The sequence below is a fragment of the Pongo abelii genome, chromosome 13 (genome assembly GCF_028885655.2).
Source record: "Pongo abelii isolate AG06213 chromosome 13, NHGRI_mPonAbe1-v2.0_pri, whole genome shotgun sequence".
Lineage (NCBI taxonomy): Eukaryota > Metazoa > Chordata > Mammalia > Primates > Hominidae > Pongo > Pongo abelii.
The window spans coordinates 128,400,812-128,422,109 of NC_071998.2; the positions used below are offsets into that span (position 1 = coordinate 128,400,812).

At 66.5% G+C, this 21,298-nt stretch overlaps 1 protein-coding gene across 1 annotated transcript; it reads right to left on the reverse strand.

Moving 5' to 3' along the window:
- Nucleotides 1–372: 372 nt before the first annotated feature.
- Nucleotides 373–21,207, reverse strand: ABCA2 (ATP binding cassette subfamily A member 2). Its single transcript, XM_024252341.3, has 48 exons — nucleotides 21,043–21,207; nucleotides 17,121–17,214; nucleotides 15,932–16,043; nucleotides 15,693–15,856; nucleotides 15,342–15,469; nucleotides 15,031–15,141; nucleotides 14,533–14,751; nucleotides 13,840–14,207; nucleotides 13,505–13,664; nucleotides 12,350–12,478; nucleotides 12,075–12,242; nucleotides 11,891–11,987; nucleotides 11,301–11,474; nucleotides 11,100–11,202; nucleotides 10,915–11,029; nucleotides 10,630–10,820; nucleotides 10,325–10,475; nucleotides 10,049–10,253; nucleotides 9,703–9,867; nucleotides 9,420–9,600; nucleotides 9,090–9,302; nucleotides 8,802–8,998; nucleotides 8,541–8,723; nucleotides 8,040–8,224; nucleotides 7,800–7,920; nucleotides 7,278–7,514; nucleotides 6,942–7,148; nucleotides 6,574–6,676; nucleotides 6,096–6,412; nucleotides 5,806–6,019; nucleotides 5,586–5,691; nucleotides 5,369–5,480; nucleotides 5,207–5,267; nucleotides 4,949–5,123; nucleotides 4,739–4,854; nucleotides 4,512–4,659; nucleotides 4,315–4,438; nucleotides 4,102–4,234; nucleotides 3,801–3,918; nucleotides 3,333–3,511; nucleotides 3,123–3,264; nucleotides 2,909–3,043; nucleotides 2,680–2,783; nucleotides 2,510–2,602; nucleotides 2,107–2,209; nucleotides 1,888–2,025; nucleotides 1,553–1,759; nucleotides 373–1,102 (listed from the first exon to the last, which is right to left on the reverse strand). Exons 1-48 carry the CDS (start codon nucleotides 21,106–21,108, stop codon nucleotides 1,067–1,069), a joined length of 7,308 nt encoding a protein of 2,435 aa, XP_024108109.1. The 5' UTR covers nucleotides 21,109–21,207; the 3' UTR covers nucleotides 373–1,066.
- Nucleotides 21,208–21,298: the final 91 nt, after the last annotated feature.

A 21,298-nucleotide genomic window follows, 5' to 3' on the forward strand; every position in this document is an offset into this window, starting at 1 on the left:
TCACAGACTTCAGTCTCCTCCTGGAGGTCGCCTCCTCCTGGAAGCCCTCCCTGTCCCTTCCATGACAGGGAGACAGCCCAGCCCAGGCCGCTGCAGGCCCCACGTGGGCAGCAAGGGGTGAAGGAGGCTTAGAGAGGGCGGGTGGATGGGAAGATGAAGGCTAAGGGGAAGGGGGCCGGGAGCAACCCCTGAGGGTGGGATGGGGGGGACAGTGAACCACGGTGAACCACCCTGCCTCAGTTTCCCTCCTCCAGGCCAACCTGGCCACCCCCTGCCAGCACCTGTGCCTGAGGGGCAGGACCTCCTGGAGCACTAACCCACCTGATGGGCCCATCCTCCCCACCCCTCCCAACCCACACATGCAGGCCCGCAGGCGTTTGGTTTATTTATTTAAAACAAACATCTGTGCGCTATGTACAGGCCCGGCTCCCAGGTAGGTGGGCGGGCAGGGGGCCAAGCTGGGTGGGAGAGCGATGGCAGCTGGGGGTGGGGGGGGTCTGGCCCCTCGCCTGGCCAGCAGGGTCAGCTTCTCCATTCCTGCCACCTGCCAGCTGGCCCAAGCTGATGGCTTCCCGCGGGACAGCCACCTCCCTGCAGGAGAGCAGGGCCAGAGGAGCCTCTTCTCAAAGCAAAATAAATACGGGACTGACCCAGCTCCGCCCACAGCCCACTCTCAGCATCAGCCTTCACTGTAGGAGAAAAAAGCTGGTTCCGAGGCCGGGCAGGAGAAAGGCCAGCAGTGCCTGGTCCAGCCAGCGTCACCTTGGGCGGTGAGCAGAGCCAGGCAGGGGCGAGGGGCCGGGCAGACCCCAAGGCTTTAAGGCAAAGCAGGGCGAGGGTGTGCGCAGCCCGGGCCGGGTCAGCCTTTGGCACAATTAGGGGCGGCAACCGCAGTGACCACAGGGCATGGCCGAGTACGGGGGCTGGAGGGCCAGAAGCCCCTTGGTCCTGAACCTCCACTCCAGGCCCTGGCAGGCACTGGGGGACTTCTGTCCCCATTGTTGAGTCCCTGGTCCAGCTCTGAGTGGTCAGCGGAGCGTGTCCTCCCTGGCCCAGCTCTGGGTGGTCAGCAGAGCGTGTCCGTGTTGAAGGACAGCTGGGCCTGTGCACAGGGGAGGTCAGGCTTATGGGGCATCCTGTGCCACCCCCTGGTGGGGCTGAGGACACTTGTGCTGGCCCGCCCTGGCCCTCCTGCAGGCTGGGCCTGGACGCAGGGTCTCCCCATGAGCTCCCTCTATGTCTGGGCTCTCCTGGGCCTCCGTCTGCCGAGTCTGGGGGCCACTGAGTCTACATCGGTCCCCTGTTCCCAGGCTCTGGTCCCCTCTGCCCCACCCTGGCTCTGTGCCCCTCAAAGACTCCAGCAAGCCCGGACCATGCAGTTAGTCTCTCCAGGCCTGTCTGCAAGTCTCCCTTGCCCACTCTGCCCCGTTGACCTCTGGACAGCAAACATCCTGGGGCCACTTCTCCCCCAACCCTACCCAGGGCTGGAGCCTCCTGGCAGCCTGGGTCCAGTGGGCAGAGCCCTGGACAGCCGTGAGAGCAGCCTGCTCACCCGCTCCTCCTCGAAGCTGATGAGGCCCTCGTCCTCCGTGTCCAGGTCCTCGGGCTCATCTGCCACAAGTGCCCGGAGCTCCGTGGGGGCAGGTCGGGGCCGGAGCAGGCTGAGCAAGCAGCCGAGAGGGGACTGCAGTGCGGATGGCGGCTCCGTCTCCTGCTGTTCCAGGTTGTCACTCTGCTTCTTGGCGAAGTTCACGAACACCTGATGGATGGGGCAGGCGTGTGGGGAGGGGGCTGGTCTGCGGTGGGGGGGGGGGGCAGGGCGGGTTGTGGGGGCAGGGCAGGTGGGGGGAGGGGCAGTGTGGTGTGCAGTGCCCTTGGGGCGCTCACATTGTCCAGTGTGGTCTGGCTGACTGAGTAGTCCTCGATGCCCAGCACGCCAGACACCTGCTCCATCTTGCTGAACACCTGGGCCAGCGAGATGTGCTCCGACTTGAGCTGGTACTGCACCTTTGTGTGGTGCCGCTCCTGCAGTGGGGGAGGTCAGAGGCCTGGCAGCGCCCCCCACCCCATAGCGCCCCCTCCACAACCCTGCCCGGGATGGCGCACCTTGAGCATGGCTTCCGGGAAGTTGCGGTTGAAGAACCGCACCACATCCTTCACGCTCTGGCTGCTCTTGGTCCGCACCGTGATCATGTAGCCATCTCCAAACCTGGTGGGACAGGCCGGTGGCCCGGAGCCCTGCGCCGCCCAGCCAGAGCCCCAGCCCCCCAGCCTCCCAGCCCCACAGCCCCCACAGGCACCCCAGGAAGCCCCATAGCCTCCCACAGCCCCCCAACCCTACAGCCCCCACAGCCCTCCAGGCCCCTCCCCTGGCCCCACAGCCCCAGTCCCCCCAGCCCCCCTGGCCCCACAGCCTTCACAGCCCTGCAGCCACCCCCACTTCTGGCACCGCTGCCTGGCCCCAACCCTGGGCCCACCCCAGCCCGCCCCTGGCCCCGCCCCAGCTCACCGGTTCTTCAGGTGCTGGATGCTGCCCAGGCACCGCAGGCGACCGTTCACCATGATGGCTAGCCGCGTGCACAGCGCCTCGCACTCCTCCATGCTGCGGGACAGGCACAGGCTGGCACCAGAAGAGGTGCTGTGGGGTGGGGGCACAAAGGGGGGGTGGGGGCGCCTCACCTGTGTGATGTCAGCACCACCGAACGCCCTGTCTTGATGAGGTCGAGGATGAGGTTCCAGAGGAAGCGCCGGGCCTTGGGGTCCATGCCTGTAGTGGGCTCGTCCTGGGGATGGGTGGCAGGCTCAGCCGCTGCCAGGCCCACACACCCCGGCTTGAACACTGCCCCTGCCCGTGCTCACCAGGAAGTCAAAGGCCAGGCAGCCGCCCCCCACCCCACCCACGGCTTACCAGGAAGATGAAGGCTGGGTACCCAATGAGGGCGATGGCCGTGGAGAGCTTCCGCTTGTTGCCGCCGCTGTAGGTGCCGGCCGGCTTGTCTGCGTACTTGGTCAGCTCCAGCTTCTCCAGAGCCCACTTCACCACCTGGCCGGGGAACGCAGGTGTCAGCAGAGGCAGGGCCGCCCAGCGTGCTGGCTCCCTGCCCCACCCCACAGATCCTCACCCTGGCCTCGTCCTTCCAGGAGATCCCACGCAGCCGCGTGTACAGCTGCAGGTGCTCCCGGGCCGTGAGCTCGTCGAACAGCGCGTCGCACTGCGGGCAGTAGCCGAGGCTCTGCTGCACCTGGAGCAGCTCCTTCAGCACGCTGGGGACACGGCGGCTGTCAGTGCGTGAGGATGCGGCGGCCCCGCCCACCCAGGGCTCCCGCCGCACCTGTGTCCATTGACGAAGGCCTCGCCCCCCGTCGTGCTCTCATCGCCGGTCAGCATCTTGAAGGTGCTGGTCTTGCCCGCACCGTTGACGCCCAGGAGCCCGAAGCACTCGCCAGGACGCACACCAAGGCATAGGCGGTCAACGGCCAGGATACGGCCAATCTTCCGGGACTTGTAGACCTGGCCAGGAGCCTGCCCACTCAGCGGGGCAGGGGGCATGGGGGCGTGGGGTGCAACGCCCCCAACCCCATCCTGCCCTCACCCTGCCCCTCTGGCCCCACCCTACCCAGGCCCCGCCCTACCCAGGCCCCGCCCCACATCCAGAGCCCAGGGGGCCCCGCCCACATGCCCCACGGCCCCACCCCATGCAGGCCCCACCCCCAGAGCTCAGGGCCCTGCCCACCCAGGCTCCACCCCCATGGCCCTGGCCCACCCCACCCAGGCCCCACCCTACACGCCCAGAGCCCACCTTGGTCAGGTTCTCAATCTTGACCATGTCGTTGTCGGCGTCTCCCCGGAGCACTCGCTGCCGCTCGCTGGCCACGTCCACATCATCCTCCACAGGCTTGGTAGACACGGGCATGCGCCTTAGGGGACAGGGTGGACAGTGTCCGGCAGCTCGCCACCCCCACTGCCCCTCCCTGCCACCAGCGTCGCGTCCTCTGGCTGTGGCATGCAGGAAGGGTGGGCAGGCCCCTCCGCTGTCCCCTGCCTCACCCCCTCCTGCCCCATCCCTGCCCCGCCCCCGCCCCCGCCCCGCCCCCGCTCACTGTGGCCGCCGCAGGAAGTTGTACTGGCACATGATGGTCAGGAGGAAGCCCACGACGCCCTCAACCGCCATGGCCACCAGTCCGCGGGTGACAATGTCCCACTCGAACGGGGACTTCATCTTGTCAAACTGGCCTGTGGGGAGCCAGCTCAGGGCCTGTGCTCTGGGCCTTGCGGGGCCCCCACCGCCTCCCCCGCCCCACGGGCCCCCTCACCAATCTTGGCGTAGTACTCGTTGATGTACTCGTTGTAGGCCATCTCCATGAGCCCGTGGCCCAGGTTGTAGTTGGGGAAAATGAGGAAGCAGCTTTTCAGGTAACTGTTGACGACCTTCAGGTCCTGCGGGGTGGCCGGGGTCAGGGGCACAGCCTCCGCAGAGCCCGCCACCCCCACCATGTTGTCGCCGCCCCACCTTGTCGTGCTCGAAGAGCTGTAGCAGGAAGGTGGCCACAGTGGCGGTGATGCCAATGAAAAGATTGATGACAATGAGGAACACGTAGGCCGAGCTGGGGACCTCGAACCAGAAGGAGGCTGGGTACATGATGGGCGTGATGGACCACCTGCGGGCAGGTGGCGGGCAGTGGTCACCAGGCAGCCCCGGCCCCACCTGAGGCCGCTCCCCGCTCCGCTCCCCCTTACCCGTAGAGCAGGAAGAGGGAGAGGACGGCAGGGAAGTTGGTGGGCGACGTGTAGGCCGGCAGGTCGAACACAAACAGGATGATGACGCAGCAGGTAGCGGGGACCAGGTAGTTGAGCTGCAGGGGTGGGGGCAGCTGGTGAGAGACCCGGGGCAGGGCGGGGATGGGGGATGAGAAGGGCCGGGGCACCCCGTGGCCACGCCAGGCGCACCATGTCCCACACGTAGTTTGCCAGCCAGTAGATGATGGGGTTGCAGCCGCTGACGAACTGCAGGTGCTTGGCCTTGGTGGACTTCTCGGCCACGAGGAAGACGACGAAGCTGGCCGGCACGAACGACATGGCCACGATGATGAAGATGGCAATGACGACATCCGTGCCCTGCAGCCTGGGGCAAGGAAGCCCTCAGTCCTCACGGCCGGGGCTGTAGCACCCACCTGCTCCACCTCATCCCCCACTGGCCACACTTACAGGTAATCCAGGGAGAGGCTGGCGCTGGTCTTATTCATGGGGTGGTTGGTGACGGTGATGCCTGCACACGGTGGGGCGGGGGCGGCAGCTTCAGGCCCCTGCGCCATCCGGCTCGGCCCCAGCTCCTCCCCGCCCCGCCCCGCCCCACCCGCGCCAGCTCACCGTAAGCCGCCGGGTTGCCCTTGCTCTTGGGCAGGTTGGCACGCAGGATGGCGTTATTGAGGCTGTTGAGGTAGGTGGGCATGCTGTGATAGCCCTTGTTGTTGTAGAAAACCTGCAGAAGGAAGTGGACACAGAAAGGCCCCAGGAGCCCTGTGGGTCCCTGCAGACCTCAGGCGGCGCTACATATCGCAGGGCCCAGGCCCGCAGCCTTGCTCACCTGGGCAGCCCTGCGCACCGCGATCTTCCGCACCATGGGTGGGGCCCTGGCGCCAAATGAGGCTGGGATGGACTTGAGGACGTTTCCAAAGGTGATGGCCCCATACCTGGGCAGGCAGGTGGGAGGGGCAGTGAGGCTAGGCAGGCAGTGAGGCTAGAGGGGCAGGAGTTGAGACTAGGTGGCTGGCCACCCTCACCCACAGCCTCCCCACCCAGCTCACCGGTGCAGTCGGAAGCGGTCGGAGGTGAAGAGCAGGTACTCAGAGACGTTGTGGCCGGTGATGTCGGTCAGGATGTCGCCTGTGACCACCCGCATCTGGGGCGGGTGCCCGCCCACACTGCTGGGGCAGGAGAAACCGGTGCCCTGCGCGGAGCAGGTGCAGCGGACGGGTTCCCGTACCAGGCGCGGTAGGGAGGGTGCCGACGTCCACATTTCTGTGGGCACAGCGTGGTGCGGTGAGAAGGACCCCTTACTGCCCCTGCCCCCCCAGCAGGCCCCCTAAACCACTACCTGGCCCAGCGGTGGGCGACAGGGAGACGTTCCAGGCCTGCAGGTCCTCATCCGGGGACGCTGGCGAGTCAGATGGGGCGGGCGAGGGTGGGGGCGGCACGAAGTTGGACAGCGGCAGCCCCTGTGTGAAGGACTCCAGACACATGCTGTCGAAGAACCGAGCCGCCAGCAGGCGCGACTCCCCGCTGCTCAGGTTCAACATGGGCCCCAGAGAGCCGTTGGTGGGAGACTTGAGCACGCAGGTGGCACCCACCCCGGACGGCAGCCGGAACGTGCTCACGAGCTGTTGGGGGCTGGCGTCGGGCGATAGCCGCAGCCTGCGGGCACCGACAGTGTGAGGTGGGGCTGCCAGTCTCCGCCCCTCACCCGCCCCGCCCACCAAGGCTGTCCCCGCCCCCTCACCCACCCCGCCCACCAAGGCTGTCCCCGCCCCCTCACCCACCCCGCCCACCAAGGCTGCCCCCTGTGGCGGCCTCACCGGTACTCGCTGCGCTCCTCGTTGGCGTAGGGGATGAAATTGCCACGGGGCTGGGTGTAGTTGTGGTACTGGGAAGGTGACAGGACCAGCGGGGGCAGATCACCTGCCAGGGCGAGCAGGGAGGCCTGAGCAGGTTCTGCCCTCTGGCCAGCGGCCCCCAAGCCTCGGTCCCCTTCCCCCAACCCCAAAGGATCCCCGCCTGGGGTCTGGGCCCCGAGAAGGCAGGACTCCCGGATGAACCTCGCGTGCCCAGCCTCAGGTGCGGGGTGAAGCCCAGAGTCAGGAAGCTCAGGAGTGGGCATCATCAGGGTTCCTGGCGGGCGGTGGGGGGACGCAAGCCCAGCACCCCCGTCCAGCTGGTGGCCTACCAATCTCGGGCACAGACAGGGCCACGGTCATGGCCACGCAGACGAAGAAGGCTGGCAGCAGGATCTGGGAGAAGAGTGCCTTGGAGTTGCGGCGGGCGCAGTGGAAGCGTTTGACCAGCAGCCCGTGGAACTGGCGCACCTTCAGCCACCCGCCGTCTAGCTTGCGGCTGCCCTGGCCGACCCTCGACAGGGCCTCCGCCTCCACCTCTGTGCAGAGAGGTAGGGGCTGAGCAGGTGGTTGCACGCTACTCTCTCCCCACGGGCTGCCCCCATGCCGCTCCCCTGCAACCCTGCTCCCCCTCCCTTGCTGTCCCAGCCTCACCCAGCGACCCCCACCTTGCAGGCTGACATTGTCTGGGTCCTGTGGGTTATCAAAGAGGGGGTGGTAGTCGCCATAGACGTCGGCATAGCCAGCTCCCTCGTCGCCGCGGGCAGAGCCCACGGATGATGCCGACTGCAGTGATGCCTGCGACTGGGTCAGCTCCGAGCACCGGGCCAGATTGCCAGCGTGACCCTCCCCAGACGACGGGCCTTCTGCCCCGGGGAGCACGTCCTTCCTGGACTCCTTCACATCTGTCGCAGTGGAAGGGCCGAGGGGACACTCAGGGCTACTGTCCCCTAGGCCTGCCCAGGACCCCCATCCCCGGTCTTGACCCCGGTTTCCAGGCTCATACACCTGTCTCGGACCTCTGGCCACCATGACCACCCACCCAGGACCGCAGGCTAACCCTGGGGCATCCCCTGGTTCCCACCCAGGACCAGGGTGGTGCCCCCAGACACCAGGCAGGAGTGACAGCGCAGGCCCGAGCTGGGGCCTTGTGGGTGGGGTGGGCTGAGCAAGCGGCCCGGGCCCCTCACCGGCCTCACTGTTCTCCAGCGACTGATCCTCCTCCGACACCTTGAGGAACACTTCCTCCAGGGTCGTGTCCATCAGCCCGAAGCTGCTGAGGTGCAGCGCGTCCAGGCTACGCTCCAGGTGCTGCAGGGGCAGTGGAGGGAGAGGCTGTGGCAGGGACGCCCAGGCAGGAGTGTGTCCACCTCCACTGCCTGCAACTGCCCCCCGACCCTTGCGCCCTGGCCTGCTCTTGGCCCTCACACCTGGAAGAGGCGCTCGAAAGCCCCCTTCTTGGCAGCCTCGCTGGGCAGGATGTAGGAGAGCTCCGTGCTTGTGTCTGAGACCAGCAGGCAGGAGGCCACGTGCTTGCGGATGAACTGGGACACCTGGAGCTCAGAGCAGCTGCTCAGCGGGGCCCGACCTGGGGGGCTGGATGCCAGCCCTGGCTCTGTGGGAGATGTGGGAGCAGGAAGGAATTCACTCAGGGGCTGGGCGGAGGGACCCCCAACGGGAACCCAACTGGGTCAAGATACGGGCGTTGGAGAGAGTGGGCCAGACCCCAGTAGGCATCCTGGGCCCAGCGGGTGACGCTGAGGACTCAGCCTCTCCAAGATACGGGCGTTGGAGAGGGCGGGCCAGGCCCCAGCAGGCATCCTGGGCCCAGCGGGTGATGGTGAGGGCCCAGCCTCTCCATTGTGGATTCTCAGGTGGGGGTCCCGGGGAGTGAGTGGCCCGAGGCCAGCTCAGGCAGCTTCAACACAGACCTTGGGGGCCCCCCGGCTCGGCGGGCCGCTTGACCAGCGTGAGGCGGTACCCGTCGCCATAGGTGCCCTTGAGGAAGAGCGGGGAGCCGCAGCACTTCAGCTTCCCATGGGAGATGATGGCAATGCGGTCCCCAAGCAGGTCAGCCTCATCCATGTGGTGGGTGGACAGAAGGATGGTGCGGCCTAGGACAAGGCCAGACCCAGGGTCAGGGGGCAGGGGAGGCGCCGCCCGCACCCCTGCCCGCACGGCACCCCACTCACCTGGCTTGTACTTCAGGATGAGGTCCCAGATGGCGCGGCGCGCGTAGGGGTCCACGCCCGCCGTGGGCTCATCCAGGATGATGGCACGAGAGCCGCCCACGAAGGCGATGGCCACGGACAGCTTGCGCTTCATGCCACCCGACAACGTCTGCACCAGTGAGTGCCGTTTGTTGGAGAGCTCCAGGTCCTCGATCATCCTGGGACAGGGAGGTGGGGCATGGGGCTGGTGCTATGCAGAGCCCCAGGGCCTCCGCCCACCTGCCCCGCCCCCCCGCCCAGCCCACCCACTTGTCCATCTCTCTGCGGATCTCCTCCTGGGCCATGCTCTTGAGCCGTGAGTAGAACCAGAGGTGCTCCTCCACCGTGAGCCGGTCAAAGAGCACGTTGTGCTGCGGGCACATGCCCAGGTTCTTGCGGATCTCGTCCATCTCCGTGCGGATGTCGTGCCCGTAGATGGTGGCGGAACCCGACGTCGGAGGGAACAGGCCGGTCAGGATGGACCTGGGTAGGTGGGCGGGGTCACGACCCCACACCCTCTACAGGGGCCCCACCCTGCCCCTGACTAGGACTCCTGCTCTGGTCAGCAGATGCCCACTGCCCTGCCCCTCTGGCACTCACATGGTGGTGGTCTTGCCCGCCCCGTTGTGGCCCAAGAAGGAGACCACCTGGTTCTCGTAGAGGTTCAGGCTCAGCTTGTTCAGGGCCAGCTTCTTGTCGTCCTTGTAGACCTTGGTGAGTCTGTCCACGCAGACAACCAGAGGCAGGTGGGTGGGCTCCTCCTCCATGCCACGGGTCTCCTCTGCACCAGGGCTGTGGATCAGCAGGGTGGGGGCGGCGCCAAGGCCACCCAGGACTCCGAACCCAGCGCCCACCCCAGCCACCATTCTGGCGCCAGCCTCACCAAAGCGCCGGCTCTCCATGGCACAGGCCTGGTCCTCCTCCATGACACTGAGGCGGGGGGTGCGTGCCCACGGCCAGCTCCACTCCCAGGCTTCTGTCCGCCCACTGCCCAGCCAGTAGGACTTCTGCAGTGGGAAGTACCAGGGCCGGGGCAGCCCGTACATGCCTGGGGGTCGGGGAGGGGAGGGGAGGCTGACCTAGGGCCTGGGGTGATCATCCACCACATGGGCCACGTGCCCACCCAGGGAGCCACCCGTGCTGCGTCCAGGAGCAGACCCAGAGCGCTGGTCCCCAACCCTAGCTGGGGACCCCTGCCTCTCCCCTGCTCTCCAAGGGCTGGCCAGTACCTGGGTGCACAGCCTCAATGTACCACGTGAGGACGCCATAGACCATGGCGTCCACCATCAGCATGGTGACAGCCAGGAGCAGGTTGAAGTCGTCCCCCTCCACTGGGGACTGGCTGAAGGTGTGCCACTGGATGCCCACGCCGGCCACCTCGTACAGCGCAAAGTACTTGGAGCCCAGGCCAAAGGCTGTGGTGGACATGAGGGACTGAGAAGGCAGTGGTGTCAGCACATGGAGTGGCCCGGCACCCCAGCCGCCCGCCTGCCCACGACCCTCACCGCGATGCACTTCTCGAAGGCCGTGATCTTATCATGCGCCACCTCCTCTCGGATTGCCACGTACATGTAGGGCACGTAGCTCAGGAAGTAGATGATGCCGCCGCAGGCCGAGGCCAGCTTGGCCTTGGAGTACAGCACAGACACCAAGAAGCTGGGTGGGCAGGGGCCATGCGCACCGTCAGCCACCCGCACGCCCGGTCTCCTGGGCAAGCCCGTGCCAGGGTCCGGGGGCTCTGAGAGGCTGTGGGGTGAGCTTGCTGGGCAAGTGCCTGCCCCAGGTCCCTCCCACCACAGCCCGCGCTCACCAGAACATGATGGTGGCCACGGCGTAGACCGCCAGGAAGAGCCAGATGATGACCACGTGGCTGTGCATGAGCACTTGGCCGTACTTCAGGATGGCGGTGAGCGCTGTCACGGAGATGGACAGCTGCACAAAGCCGGTGATGAACCAGGCCACCCAGTGCACCGCGTTGTTCAGGCCCATGGTCTTCATCACCTGCGGGTGGGCCAGGGGCTTGGGGCAGGCCCCGGGGAGGACGCCGCCCCTCCCTGCCAGCCCGCGCCTCCAGGGAGCGTCCCGGCCCGCGCACCTCCTTGAGCCGGTGCTCCTTCTCCGCCACGATGTGCTGGATGGTCATGGCCACGGAGTAGACCCAGGAGATCACCATGCACAGCGGCATCATGTGCTCAATGACAAACAGGAAGCTGCGGGGAGGCCGCGCTCAGGCGCTACTCAGCCCCAGCCCCAGCCCAGCCCCGGGCGCCGAGCACTCACTCATCGCGTGTGTAGCAGGGGTAGGGGAACATCTGCACGTAGCTGCCCGGCTCCACCACGTCGTGCCCCACAAAGGTGTCGATGATGGCGCGCTCCATCATGTCTGTGGGTGGGGGCAGCCATCAGGTGCCGGGCAGGCCCTCTCGTCCTCCCACCTGTCCTCCCCCACGAATCCTCCGGTCTTCCGGGCCCGCCCCTCACCCTGGATCCAGACGAAGCCGTAGAGGAAGTAAAAGCGGCCGCCAGTATTGGGCCCAGGCCGCCAGTAGGCGCGACGGATCTCGTTGGTTTTCTCGGTGAAGCTGGAGTTTTGGCGGATCTTGTAGTGCACGTGAGGCGGGAGCGAGCCGTCCTTCCGGGTCTGGAAGATCACACCTGGGGCCGGGAGGTTGGGGCGGGGCCAAGATGCAGGGGCGGGGCCAAGGCGGGGGGGGGGGAGCAAGGCACGGGGGCGGGTCCAAGGTGTGGGGGCGGGGCCAAGGTGTGGGGGCGGGGCCAAGGTGTGGGGGCGGGGACAGGAGGGTCCAGGGAAAGGTGGGACACGGCTGGGGCGGGGGCCCCAGGGGAAAGGTAGGCAGAAGTGGGGAGATGCAGGGAGGGGGCGGGTTCTGGGTTGGGGCCATTTGGAAGGGGCAGGGGTGAGGAGGGGAAGTGGCCGATGAGGGGGCAAGACCAGGGCGCGGCCAAGGAGTGGGAGGGCACAGGGGGACGGGTGGGGCTGGGCTGGGGAGGAAGAGGTCTGTGGGGGGCTGGGGCGGGGCGGGGCGGGGCGGGGCGGGGGGGCAGCTCACTGGCAAACACAGTGACGTTGTCCTGGTAGGCCTGGTTGAGGGTGTAGTTGACAATGCTCTCCTCGTCGGGGAAGCCCTTGAAGATGTCCACGCTCACCTAGCGGGAGGGGCATCACTGGAGCCCGCCCTGGGCATGCGCGAGGCAGGGGGTGTCAGGGATTGGCTCGGAGGCCCCACCGCTCACCTTGGACATGAACTGGATCCAGCCGCAGGCCGCGTTGTCAATGGTATCCAGCTGCTGCAGGAGGGCCATGCCACTGGGCAGCGAGAAGTTGTCCTGTCTCAGGGCCGGCGGCAGCTCATCCAGCGACAGGTTCAGTGCCTCGGGGTGCAGCCGCAGCTCCGCTACATACTAGGAGTAGAGGAGCGGCTCAGAGGGGGACCTGCGCCTGCCGAGCCGGGCAGAGAGGGGCTCCCCGCGCCACCCGCAGCCGCCTCCCTCGCGGGCACCCTTGGCACCTGCTGCAGCCAGTGCAGGTGTTGCTGCAGCCTGCCCTGCTCCAGGAAGCTGCGGATCTCCGCCGAGATGTTGAGCCAGACCTGGGCATAGTGAGTCACGTTGCCCACAAAGGCAAAAGTCTCGTTGGCCTGCAGAGGGTGAGGCAGGGGCATGGAGTTTCTGGACGGATCCCCGCCAACTTGGGGGCTCTCACCCCACTCACCTCCCCAGTGGCTGGCCCGTTGGCAACAACCAACCCTCCCCACCTTTTTATTTTTTTCCTGAGACAGGGTCTCAGTCACCCACGCTGGAGTGCAGTGGTGCAGTCCCGGCTCACTGCAGCCTCCACCTCCCAGGCTCAAGGGATCCTCACGCCTCAGCCCTCCAAGTAGCTGGGATTACAGGTGCCCACCACCATGCCCGGCTAATTTTTGTATTTTTGGTAGAGACGGGGTTCCTCTATGTTGCTCAGGCTTGTCTCAAACTCCTGAGCTCAAGCGATCCCCCACCATGGCTTGCCAAAGTGCTGGGATTTCAAGCGTGAGCCCCACGCCCGGGCTTTCCACTCCTTTCTGCGGCGCTCGGGTGAAACCTGCTTTGCCCTCCACTCCCAGGGCAGCACGGCCTCCGGACCCCCAACTGCCCAGCTGTGCCCACCAGCTCCTTTGCTGGACCTCTCTCCATGTGTCCCTTAAGCACTCGATGCTCCACCCTCATCTCTCCCACCCTCATCCTAGGGACCCCCCTCTACAACCAGGATTGGCCTCGTCCACAGGCCCTCCCCTCCCAGGCCAATGTCCAGCCCTGGCCTCTGCTTGTTCCAGACAGGACCTCTCACCCAGAACCCAAACTGCCCAGCTGCCCGCCCACGAGACACTCTGGAAGGTCTCCGGACACACCCCTCCTCCACCAGCACTGCCCTGGACCGGCCACCCCCAGCCGGGGGACCCTGCCAGAGCAGACTCTCCAGTGCCTTCCCACAGCAGCCCCTGGAGCTCCCGAAAGGAAAAGCGACCCCCTGGTCCCCCACCTGCAGAGCCTGTGTCCCATCCGAAGCTGCACCCCATACCCCTCCCGTGTCAATTCTGCCGACCCACTCTGCCCAGGGGTCCCAGGCCTGCAGAGACCCCCTCCCACTCTGCCTGTCAAACACCGAGCGTCCCAGACCCGCGCACCTTGAGGATGACGCGGTCAACCTCAGAGCCCGCAGGCGCGTACAGGATTTTGGGGTTGCTGGTCATGAGGTGCACGAGGAGGCCCAGGTTCCGCTGCTCCTTGCTTGTGAAGCCCAGGGAGCTCATGTTGCCCCGCCGCAGCGCCTCGGGTTCAATGGTGCTGGGACAGGGGACAGGGGGCAGGGCCAGGCCGTTAGGGGGCGGGGCCGCGAGAGTGGGCGGGGCATCGGGATGGGGCGGGACTTTGGGGCACAGGGCAGGGCCTGTGCCAAATGAGACCTCGGGCCCTGCCCCTGGCTGTCCTCCTCACCCCCATTCCCCTGCCGCCCACCTACCGGTTGTTGCCACACAAGATGGGCTGCAGGCCGGCCCAGAGCTGTACGAAGGCTGAGCACTGGCCCTGCAGCGTGTCCGGGGAGGCCGGTGCTGCAGCAGAGGGTGCGCCCTCCTCAGCAGTGGCGTTGGGGCCCACGACTGCCCCTGCCCCAGTGCCATTGGCCGCCCCACCCGCACCGCTGGCTGGGGGTCCGGGGGTCCGGCCAGTGCAGGCACCCTGGGGCAGTAGCAGGGCCAGGGCCGACAGGACATCCACATCCTGCAGAACCTTCTGGGCATCCAGCAGGTCCCCCAGAAGCGCCTGCAGTCTCCGTGGGGGTGGCGCCTGTGGCGAGGAGTCCGAGCCGTTGGGGGCATCCAGGCCCAGCTGAGGGGAAACAGGCACGCGGGCAGTGCGGGGTGACATGGACTGCAGGTGGGTGATAAGTCAGGAGCAGGGCAGGGAGACAGCAGCAGGGAGACACAAGCTGGGGGTGCTGGGAGGGAGTCTGCAGCCCGGGTAACGGGAGCCCAGGACAGGAGCTGGGATGGTGAGCAGGGGTGGGGCACCAGCCATGGTGCCATTGGATACCCACCCACAGGCAGCATCCCACACACAGCCTGGGCCCAGGAGCCCTGAGCTCTCCAAGCTCTCCTGCTTCCTCCTTCAACTCAGGCAGCAAGCAGCGGGCAGTGGGCAGGCAGGGCCTCACCTGCTGGGAGACCCTGGCCATGTCCAGCTGGTTCTGGAGCTCAGCAGACAGCCCAGAGAAGCGCCTGGCACGCGCAGCAGCCTGTCCACTGCAGACAGCATCCTGGTAGCCCTGCAGGGCCCCCTTCTGACTCTCAGGCACAGTGAGGATCCGGCCCAGCTCCCCCGAGCCTGGCGTGCAGGTGAGCTGCTCCAGGAGGGCAGGAGCCAGCAGCAGCTCCTGGGGTGGGCACGGGGGTCAGTGGAGCCACGGCAAGGACTTTGTCCCCAACCACTAGGGCCTCAGGCCTCACCCTGCCCCACCCACTGGCTGGCTCTGGGGCTGCCTGGGTCCTATGACATGCCTCTACCCTTCATGCCTGCCAGAGACCCCGGGACCCTCCCCCTCTCCCAGGAGGAGCTCCAAGTCACCAAGGGGGCCCTTTCCTCACCCACGGAGCAGAAGCACCCCCAGAGATAGGCAGCAGTCCAGTCCCATCCCACACATGGATGCCCTCACCTCCATCCGGAACAGGGGATTGCCCCCTAGGCGGCTCCAGGGCTCCTGACCCTTGTGGAGGCCAGACTGTGAATCCAGGGCAGACGAGGGACCAAAGAGCAGGTGGTAGACCTGGGAGGTGTGGGGGAATGGCTCAGATGGTGGGGGCGTGGCTCAGATGGTGGGGGCGTGGCTCAGATGGTGGGGGCAAGGTTCAGCTGGTCCAGGGGTGACTCAGGCAGGGGCTCCGAGTCCTGAGGATGGCTCAGCAACCAGGGGGCATGGCTGGGGCAGAAGGGAGTGGCCAGGGCTGGGAGCTGTCCTTGCCTTACCTCAGGCGGGTCCACACGGGCGGCCAAGAGGGCTTGGGCCGTGCTATTGGGCAGCGACAGGTTTTGCGTCAGGAAACGCCAGAGCTCCTGCGGGTCCCTGGCCACCGAGTCCAGAGAGAAGGAAGACACTGGACAGGCAGGAAGGCGAGGCTGAGAGGCCGCTGCACCTTGGCAAGGTGCCCCCACGTGGGCTCGGAGCCGAGCCCAACACCACAGCTCTGCCCCTGCAGCCTGCGCGTGGCTGGGACCTCAGTGCAGGTGGAGGGGCCCAGGGTGGATGTGGGCTTCAGCCCAGTGACAGCAGAGCTAGGCCCGCAGCCCTGCCCCCCAACTTCCCTGCATAGGGCACACCTGTGGATCTGTCCAGGTGGCTCCCCGAGGTGCCCGGGCCCGCACTGAGGGCCTCCAGATGCTGGCGCAGGGCCTCGAGCTCTGAGCCCAGGCTGGGCCGCGCTGGGTCGAACAGGTTTCCTTCCTCCACCACGCGGTCCAGGCGCTCAAGCAGCTGCGTGACCCTGCACCGTGGCAGATGTCACTCACTGGATGGGCTGGGGAGGGGTGGGTGCTCCGAGGGGCGGGTGGGCACTCACGTGGAGTTGGCGTACTGCAGGAAGCCGAACTCGTCCCGCTGGCCGTCCGGGCACAGCGACTGCATGACAGGCAGGATGCCAGCAGACGTCAGGGGTGCCGCTGTGTAGAAGGCTGGCAGACCCACGGGAGAGGGCAGGGTCGGGGGGTGAAAGGGGAGAGAGAGAGAGAGGAATCCAGAAGGGGAGGGAGACAGAGGCCGAGAGGAGAAATTTAGAGAAAGTCAGGAAGGAGAAGCAGTGTTAGGGAGAAGGCGGCACAGAGCCCTGGCCCCAGCTGGGCTACAGGCCAAGCATTCTGGGGCGAATGACTCCAGCAGGTCAGAGGTCAAAGAGCCACTCACCGCCCCTTCTGCCATAACTCCCAGAGCATTCCTTTTCTCTCAGCCAGTGCAGGCCCACGTGCCCTGGCACTCTCCCCCCAAAAATGTTTCAGGTGTGGCACTGCCTACAGAGCCCAGGGGAAGACATAGGACCCCCTCTGGGCAGTGACCTCTGACCTCTGGCCAGCTGGTTAGCAGAGTGAGTGCAGGAGCCTGAAGGAGTATGAAGGGAGAGTAGCCAGGCCGCTCCAGCCCCAGCCCAGGCCAGCCCAGACCAGCCCAGCCTCAGCCCAGACTCAGCCCAGAAGCCGAGGCACCCCACCCCTAGAAGGTAAGGCCAGGCAGAAAGATGCCGCCTCAGCTTGACCCAGGCACCAGCTGTGCCATTAGGTGGCCGGGCCTTTCACTCCCTACCACCGCCCACTTCACTGCCCGCCACCCCCCATCTGGAGCCAGCTGTTCCTGAGGCCGGCAGGGGGCCTGGGAGGGCTGTTAATGTAAGCGGGGAGGGCGCTCAAGCCAGGACGGCCCATGGGCCCCCCGCAGCTGCTGCCCAGGCCAGCCAGGAGGAGGTGGCCACTCACTTACAGACTGCATGCCAGCCGAGGACAAGAGACCATGCGGGGAGGGGGGGAGGATCAAAACAGAACAGAGGAGACCAGTGAGTGCCCACATCACCAGGAACAGGCGTTGGCATCATTGTTCGCGGCCACAGGCCAGCCCCGACCTCCACAGCCCAGCCAGGAGGCACGGCCCAGGACCACACAGGGGAGCAGGCACCGCACCTCAGGGACTCCGGGAGCAGGACACCCGTGTGCAGATGTGCACACACGGCACAGGCTGTGCCTGGGGCCTCCTGCCGCGCTCACCTTCCTTCACGGAGATGGTGGGCTTCTTCTGCCGCAGCCCCAGCAGGATGAAGAACAGCACCAGGGGGATGAAGATCTCGAAGGCCAGGACCCACTGGAAAGGGTGGGCCCAGTGAGGGATAGGACAGACCTGTGCTCGCCTAGGCCCTCCCCAGCCTCCCATAGGGCCGGCCCAGCCCAGCCAGGACCACGTGCTCCCTGGGGCCAGGGAAGGTGGGCACAGGCCCTTCGGAACCACTGAAGGTCTGAGCCCCTTCCAGGGCACTGAGGGTAAGGATTGTCTGGCTCAGCAAATCAGGTTTCCCGTCCCCAGCCCACACTGGGCCTACCTGCCCTCTGTGGAGCCTCAGGGCCTACAGGGATGAATCGGCCAGCTTGTGGTCTACCCTGACCCATGTATATCCCAGCTCATCTTCTCCCTCCCCACCTCCAGGGCTACCTGGGCAAAATCTTGGGGACTATCTGAGCCACTGGCCCCGCCTACACTTCCCGCACTGCCCTGGGTTCACCTTCCTCCCCCTTCCTCCCCACCAATACAGGGGCCTGGGGAGATTAGGAGGCCTGGTTCAGAGAGGCTTGGCCTGCACCCAGGGCCCTGAGCCTCGGAGAGGACCTGGTAAGGGGTGTGACAGCCCCAGTCCTTGAGGCAAAGGCACGTTTGTTTGTTTGTTTTTTTTTTGAGACGGAGTCTCGCTCTGTCGCCCAGGCTGGAGTGCAGTGGAGCAATCTCAGCTCACTGCAAGCTCCGTCCCCCAAGTTCACACCATTCTCCTGCCTCAGCCTCCTGAATAGCTGGGACTACAGGCACCCGCCGCCACGCCTGGCTAATTTTTTGTATTTTTAGTAGAGACAGGGTTTCACCGTGTTAGCCAGGATGGTCTCAATCTCCTGACCTCGTGATCCGCCCACCTGGGCGTGAGCCACCACACCTGGCCCAAAGGCACCTCTTTCTGCCCTGTCCCCTCTCCTGACCCGGGGCAGCCAGTCTTGGGCCTCGGAGCTCAGTTTCCCCAGGTCGGCTCCTGCTAACCCAGGCTGGGCACCAAGGTGAGCCCTAGTGGGACCTGCGTGTAGTGAGAAAGAGGCGCTTTGTTCACTTCACCTGAAAACCAAGGACTTCACCGGTTCTTGTGTCCCAGCCCCCAGCTCAGGAAGGAGGAGGAGCTTGGACCAGCTACTCTCCAGAGAGCCCTCGGCAGACCAGCTCTCTCTGAGACCCACAGGACAGAGGGGCCCTGCCCTCCCTAGCCCAAGGGCGAGCACCCAGCTTGGAGGCATCCTTTGTCCTCATCCCCATCCCAAAACCCTTCAGAGCCCCCAGTGTGCTGTGTGGCCCGGGCCGAGTCCCCGGTCCCTGGGGTGGGGGCGGCTGCTGTGTTTACTGTGCTTGGACAATAGGGCTCTGTGGCCGGGAACATCATGCTGTGGGTGTCCCATGCCCGCCCCAGCCCGTGCCAGCCTCCACCCGCTCCCTGAGCCAGGATGGAGCCCAGGGTTCGCCAAGGCACTGTGGGCACCAACAGGCACCAGGGCGAGGGTGGCTGCAGGAGTGAGGCAATGTCAGAGGCAGGGGTCACAGCGTGGGGCGCCAGCCCCGCCCACACCCGGCCTGCTACGGGCACTGTAACTGCAGCAACAGGCCCGGCTGCCTCCCCCATTGCTATAGCAACGGCCTCGCAGGAGCTACTGGGAGGAGGAGGAGAGTCCTGGCTGGCAGGCGGCGGGCGCCACAGGAGCATCTGGTTACAGGCGGCAGCACAGGTCTAGCACACCCTGGGTGCCCCACACAGGTGCCTCCAGGTGGCCCAACCTCCGTCCCTCGAGACCAGCCCAGTGCCTTCACATCGCCTGGAGGCCTAGATGCCTTCTCTGGGCATGACCACTCCCTGTAGCTCCCGCCTACTGTGTCGGGGGGAGAACAGGTGAGACCCAAGGGTGGCGCTGCCACCTGCCATCCCAGTGACTTCATGACAGTGACCCTGTCCCTTCACCAAGAGCAGCCTGTAGCCCAACGGTAGACCCAAGTCCAGCTAACTAAGAGGAGATAGGCCACACTCACAGACAGAGAAACTGAGGCAAAGAGCTTGGAGGAGCCTGCTAGCAGCACAGAGGTCCTTGGCACCCACCTTCCAGACCCTGAGCTCTGCCCAGGGTGCACCCCTGCCCCAGCAGGGCACATGGCACACAGGGCAAACTTCTGTCATCCAAGCTTGGCCCCAGGAGTCCAGCTCTGATGTCCAAGATCCTTCCCAGGAAAGTGGGGACCCAGCAGGAGTGTGCCCAGTGTCCACCAGCCCCAGCCCCAGATCACAAGCCTGGCAAGGACTCAGCCTCCCTGGGGGAAACAGTTCCCCACCTGCTCCAGCCACAGGCTAAGGACCTCCACTGTGGCCCAGTGGGCCTCTGGGAGCCCTGTAGGTTGGTGACCCAGAAAGGTCCTGGGGGGCAGCCCAAACCAGCAGCTGGGAGCCACTCTTGCGGTCAGGACAGAGCACACCTCCCAACTGCTTGCCAGGTGCCCTCATAGGCCACACTCCCTTCCCTGAGCATTGTCCCCACTGGAACAGGGGCCACCATTCCAGCCTCTGCTCCCAAGCCCAGTGGGGACCTTCCTGACAACCACCCCCGGGGGCTAATACTAATGCATGCCACATGCCACATCCCTGTTCCCTTGGCCCTGCTCTGCTGTCCCCAGTGACTCAATGCCAAGGGCTGCAGGCCTGATCCGTGGGACCCCACTCAGCCAGCTCCAGGTGCCTGACCAGGGCGTGTACCTAACCCAGGCTCCCCGCCAAGGCCAGGTGCCCAGGGGAATTCTGCCAGCCATGGTGATGATGGCCACTCCAGCTGACTGCAGCCTGGGTTTCCTGCAGTGCATGTTGAAAGATAAACAGGCAGGGACTGGTGCAGCCCAAGGGGTCCCACCCGGGCCCTGGCTGGGCAAGAGGATGTCTGCCTTAGGCCCCCACCTGCTCTGGGCCCTGGCCTGGACAATCCCAAGGGCCTTCAGAAACCTAAGCTGGTCCAGGCCTGTGGCCTGGGAGGTGTCCCTTCCCTTCCCAGGCTGGAGCCAAGCTGGCCAGCTGGGGGTATGGCGGGACACCCATTTCCCCAAGCCCCTTGCTCCACGCAGGACTTCTGTCCCTGACAGCCGTGTGTCCTGCACCCTCAGGTCCACTGGCTGCCCAGGCAGTGCTGGGGAACCCGGTGGTCACAGCTCCAAACAGTAGACCCAGCCCCCAGAGGAGGTGGGGGAACCAGGAGGCAACAGAGTGGATCAGGCTCAGGGAGAACTGACCCCAAAGGACAAAGGGGTGCAGAGATTCAGGCTGGCACAAGGACATTCCCAGTGGCGACAGCATGAGCAAGGGTCATGGATGTGCCAGGAGGGGTGCGGGGGAGGGGAGGCGGAGAGATGCCTGGGACCAACCTCTATGGCAGGCCGCGGCCCAAGGGCAGGGGAGGGGTGGACGGAGGGAAGGGACAGGGTCTCCTCCGGGACCCCAGGGAGGCTGGGCCCAAGGACCATGGAGCCTCGCAGCTGAATGGAGCCCCCCAGGCCTGCCTTCTGTCCTGGGAACCAGGGCCTCCCTCGAGCCAGAGTCCGGAACGCCGCTTGCCCCCCGCCCACAGCGGCCCCAGAGAGCGCGCTGCAGAGGGCGCGGGTGCCGTGACTCAGCCGAGCACCGCGATGTCAGTGGACGCGGGACCGGGCTGGACACGACCGAGCCACCTCCCCGGAGGCCGCAGCGCCGGCAGGGGAGGGCAGGGCCCGGCGGGGAGGGGGCTCGGGCCCGCGCCGCCCCCAGCGCCCGCCGGGGTCTGCGCGCGCCCGGCCGTCCGCACGTGCGCCCGGGGAGCGCGCCTCTGGCCGCGGTGCGCGCGGCCTCGGGCTGCGGGCGGGCGCGTGGGGTGGGCTCACCGGGCTCCGGCGCTTGAGCGTCACGTTCTTCCAGAGCAGCAGCTGCAGCTGGTGCAGGAAGCCCATGGCGGGGCCACGCTCCGCCGCCTCAGCGCCGCGGCCCGCTCCTCTGCGCGCCCCGCCGGGCCCCGCCGCCCGCCGCGCCGCTGGGCATCGCCCGCGCGGGGGCGGGGCGCTCGGGCGTCCGGGACCCGATCCGCGCTGGCTCCGCCCCGGCGGCCGCGGCGACAGCGACTCTGCCCGCGCCCCGCCCGCC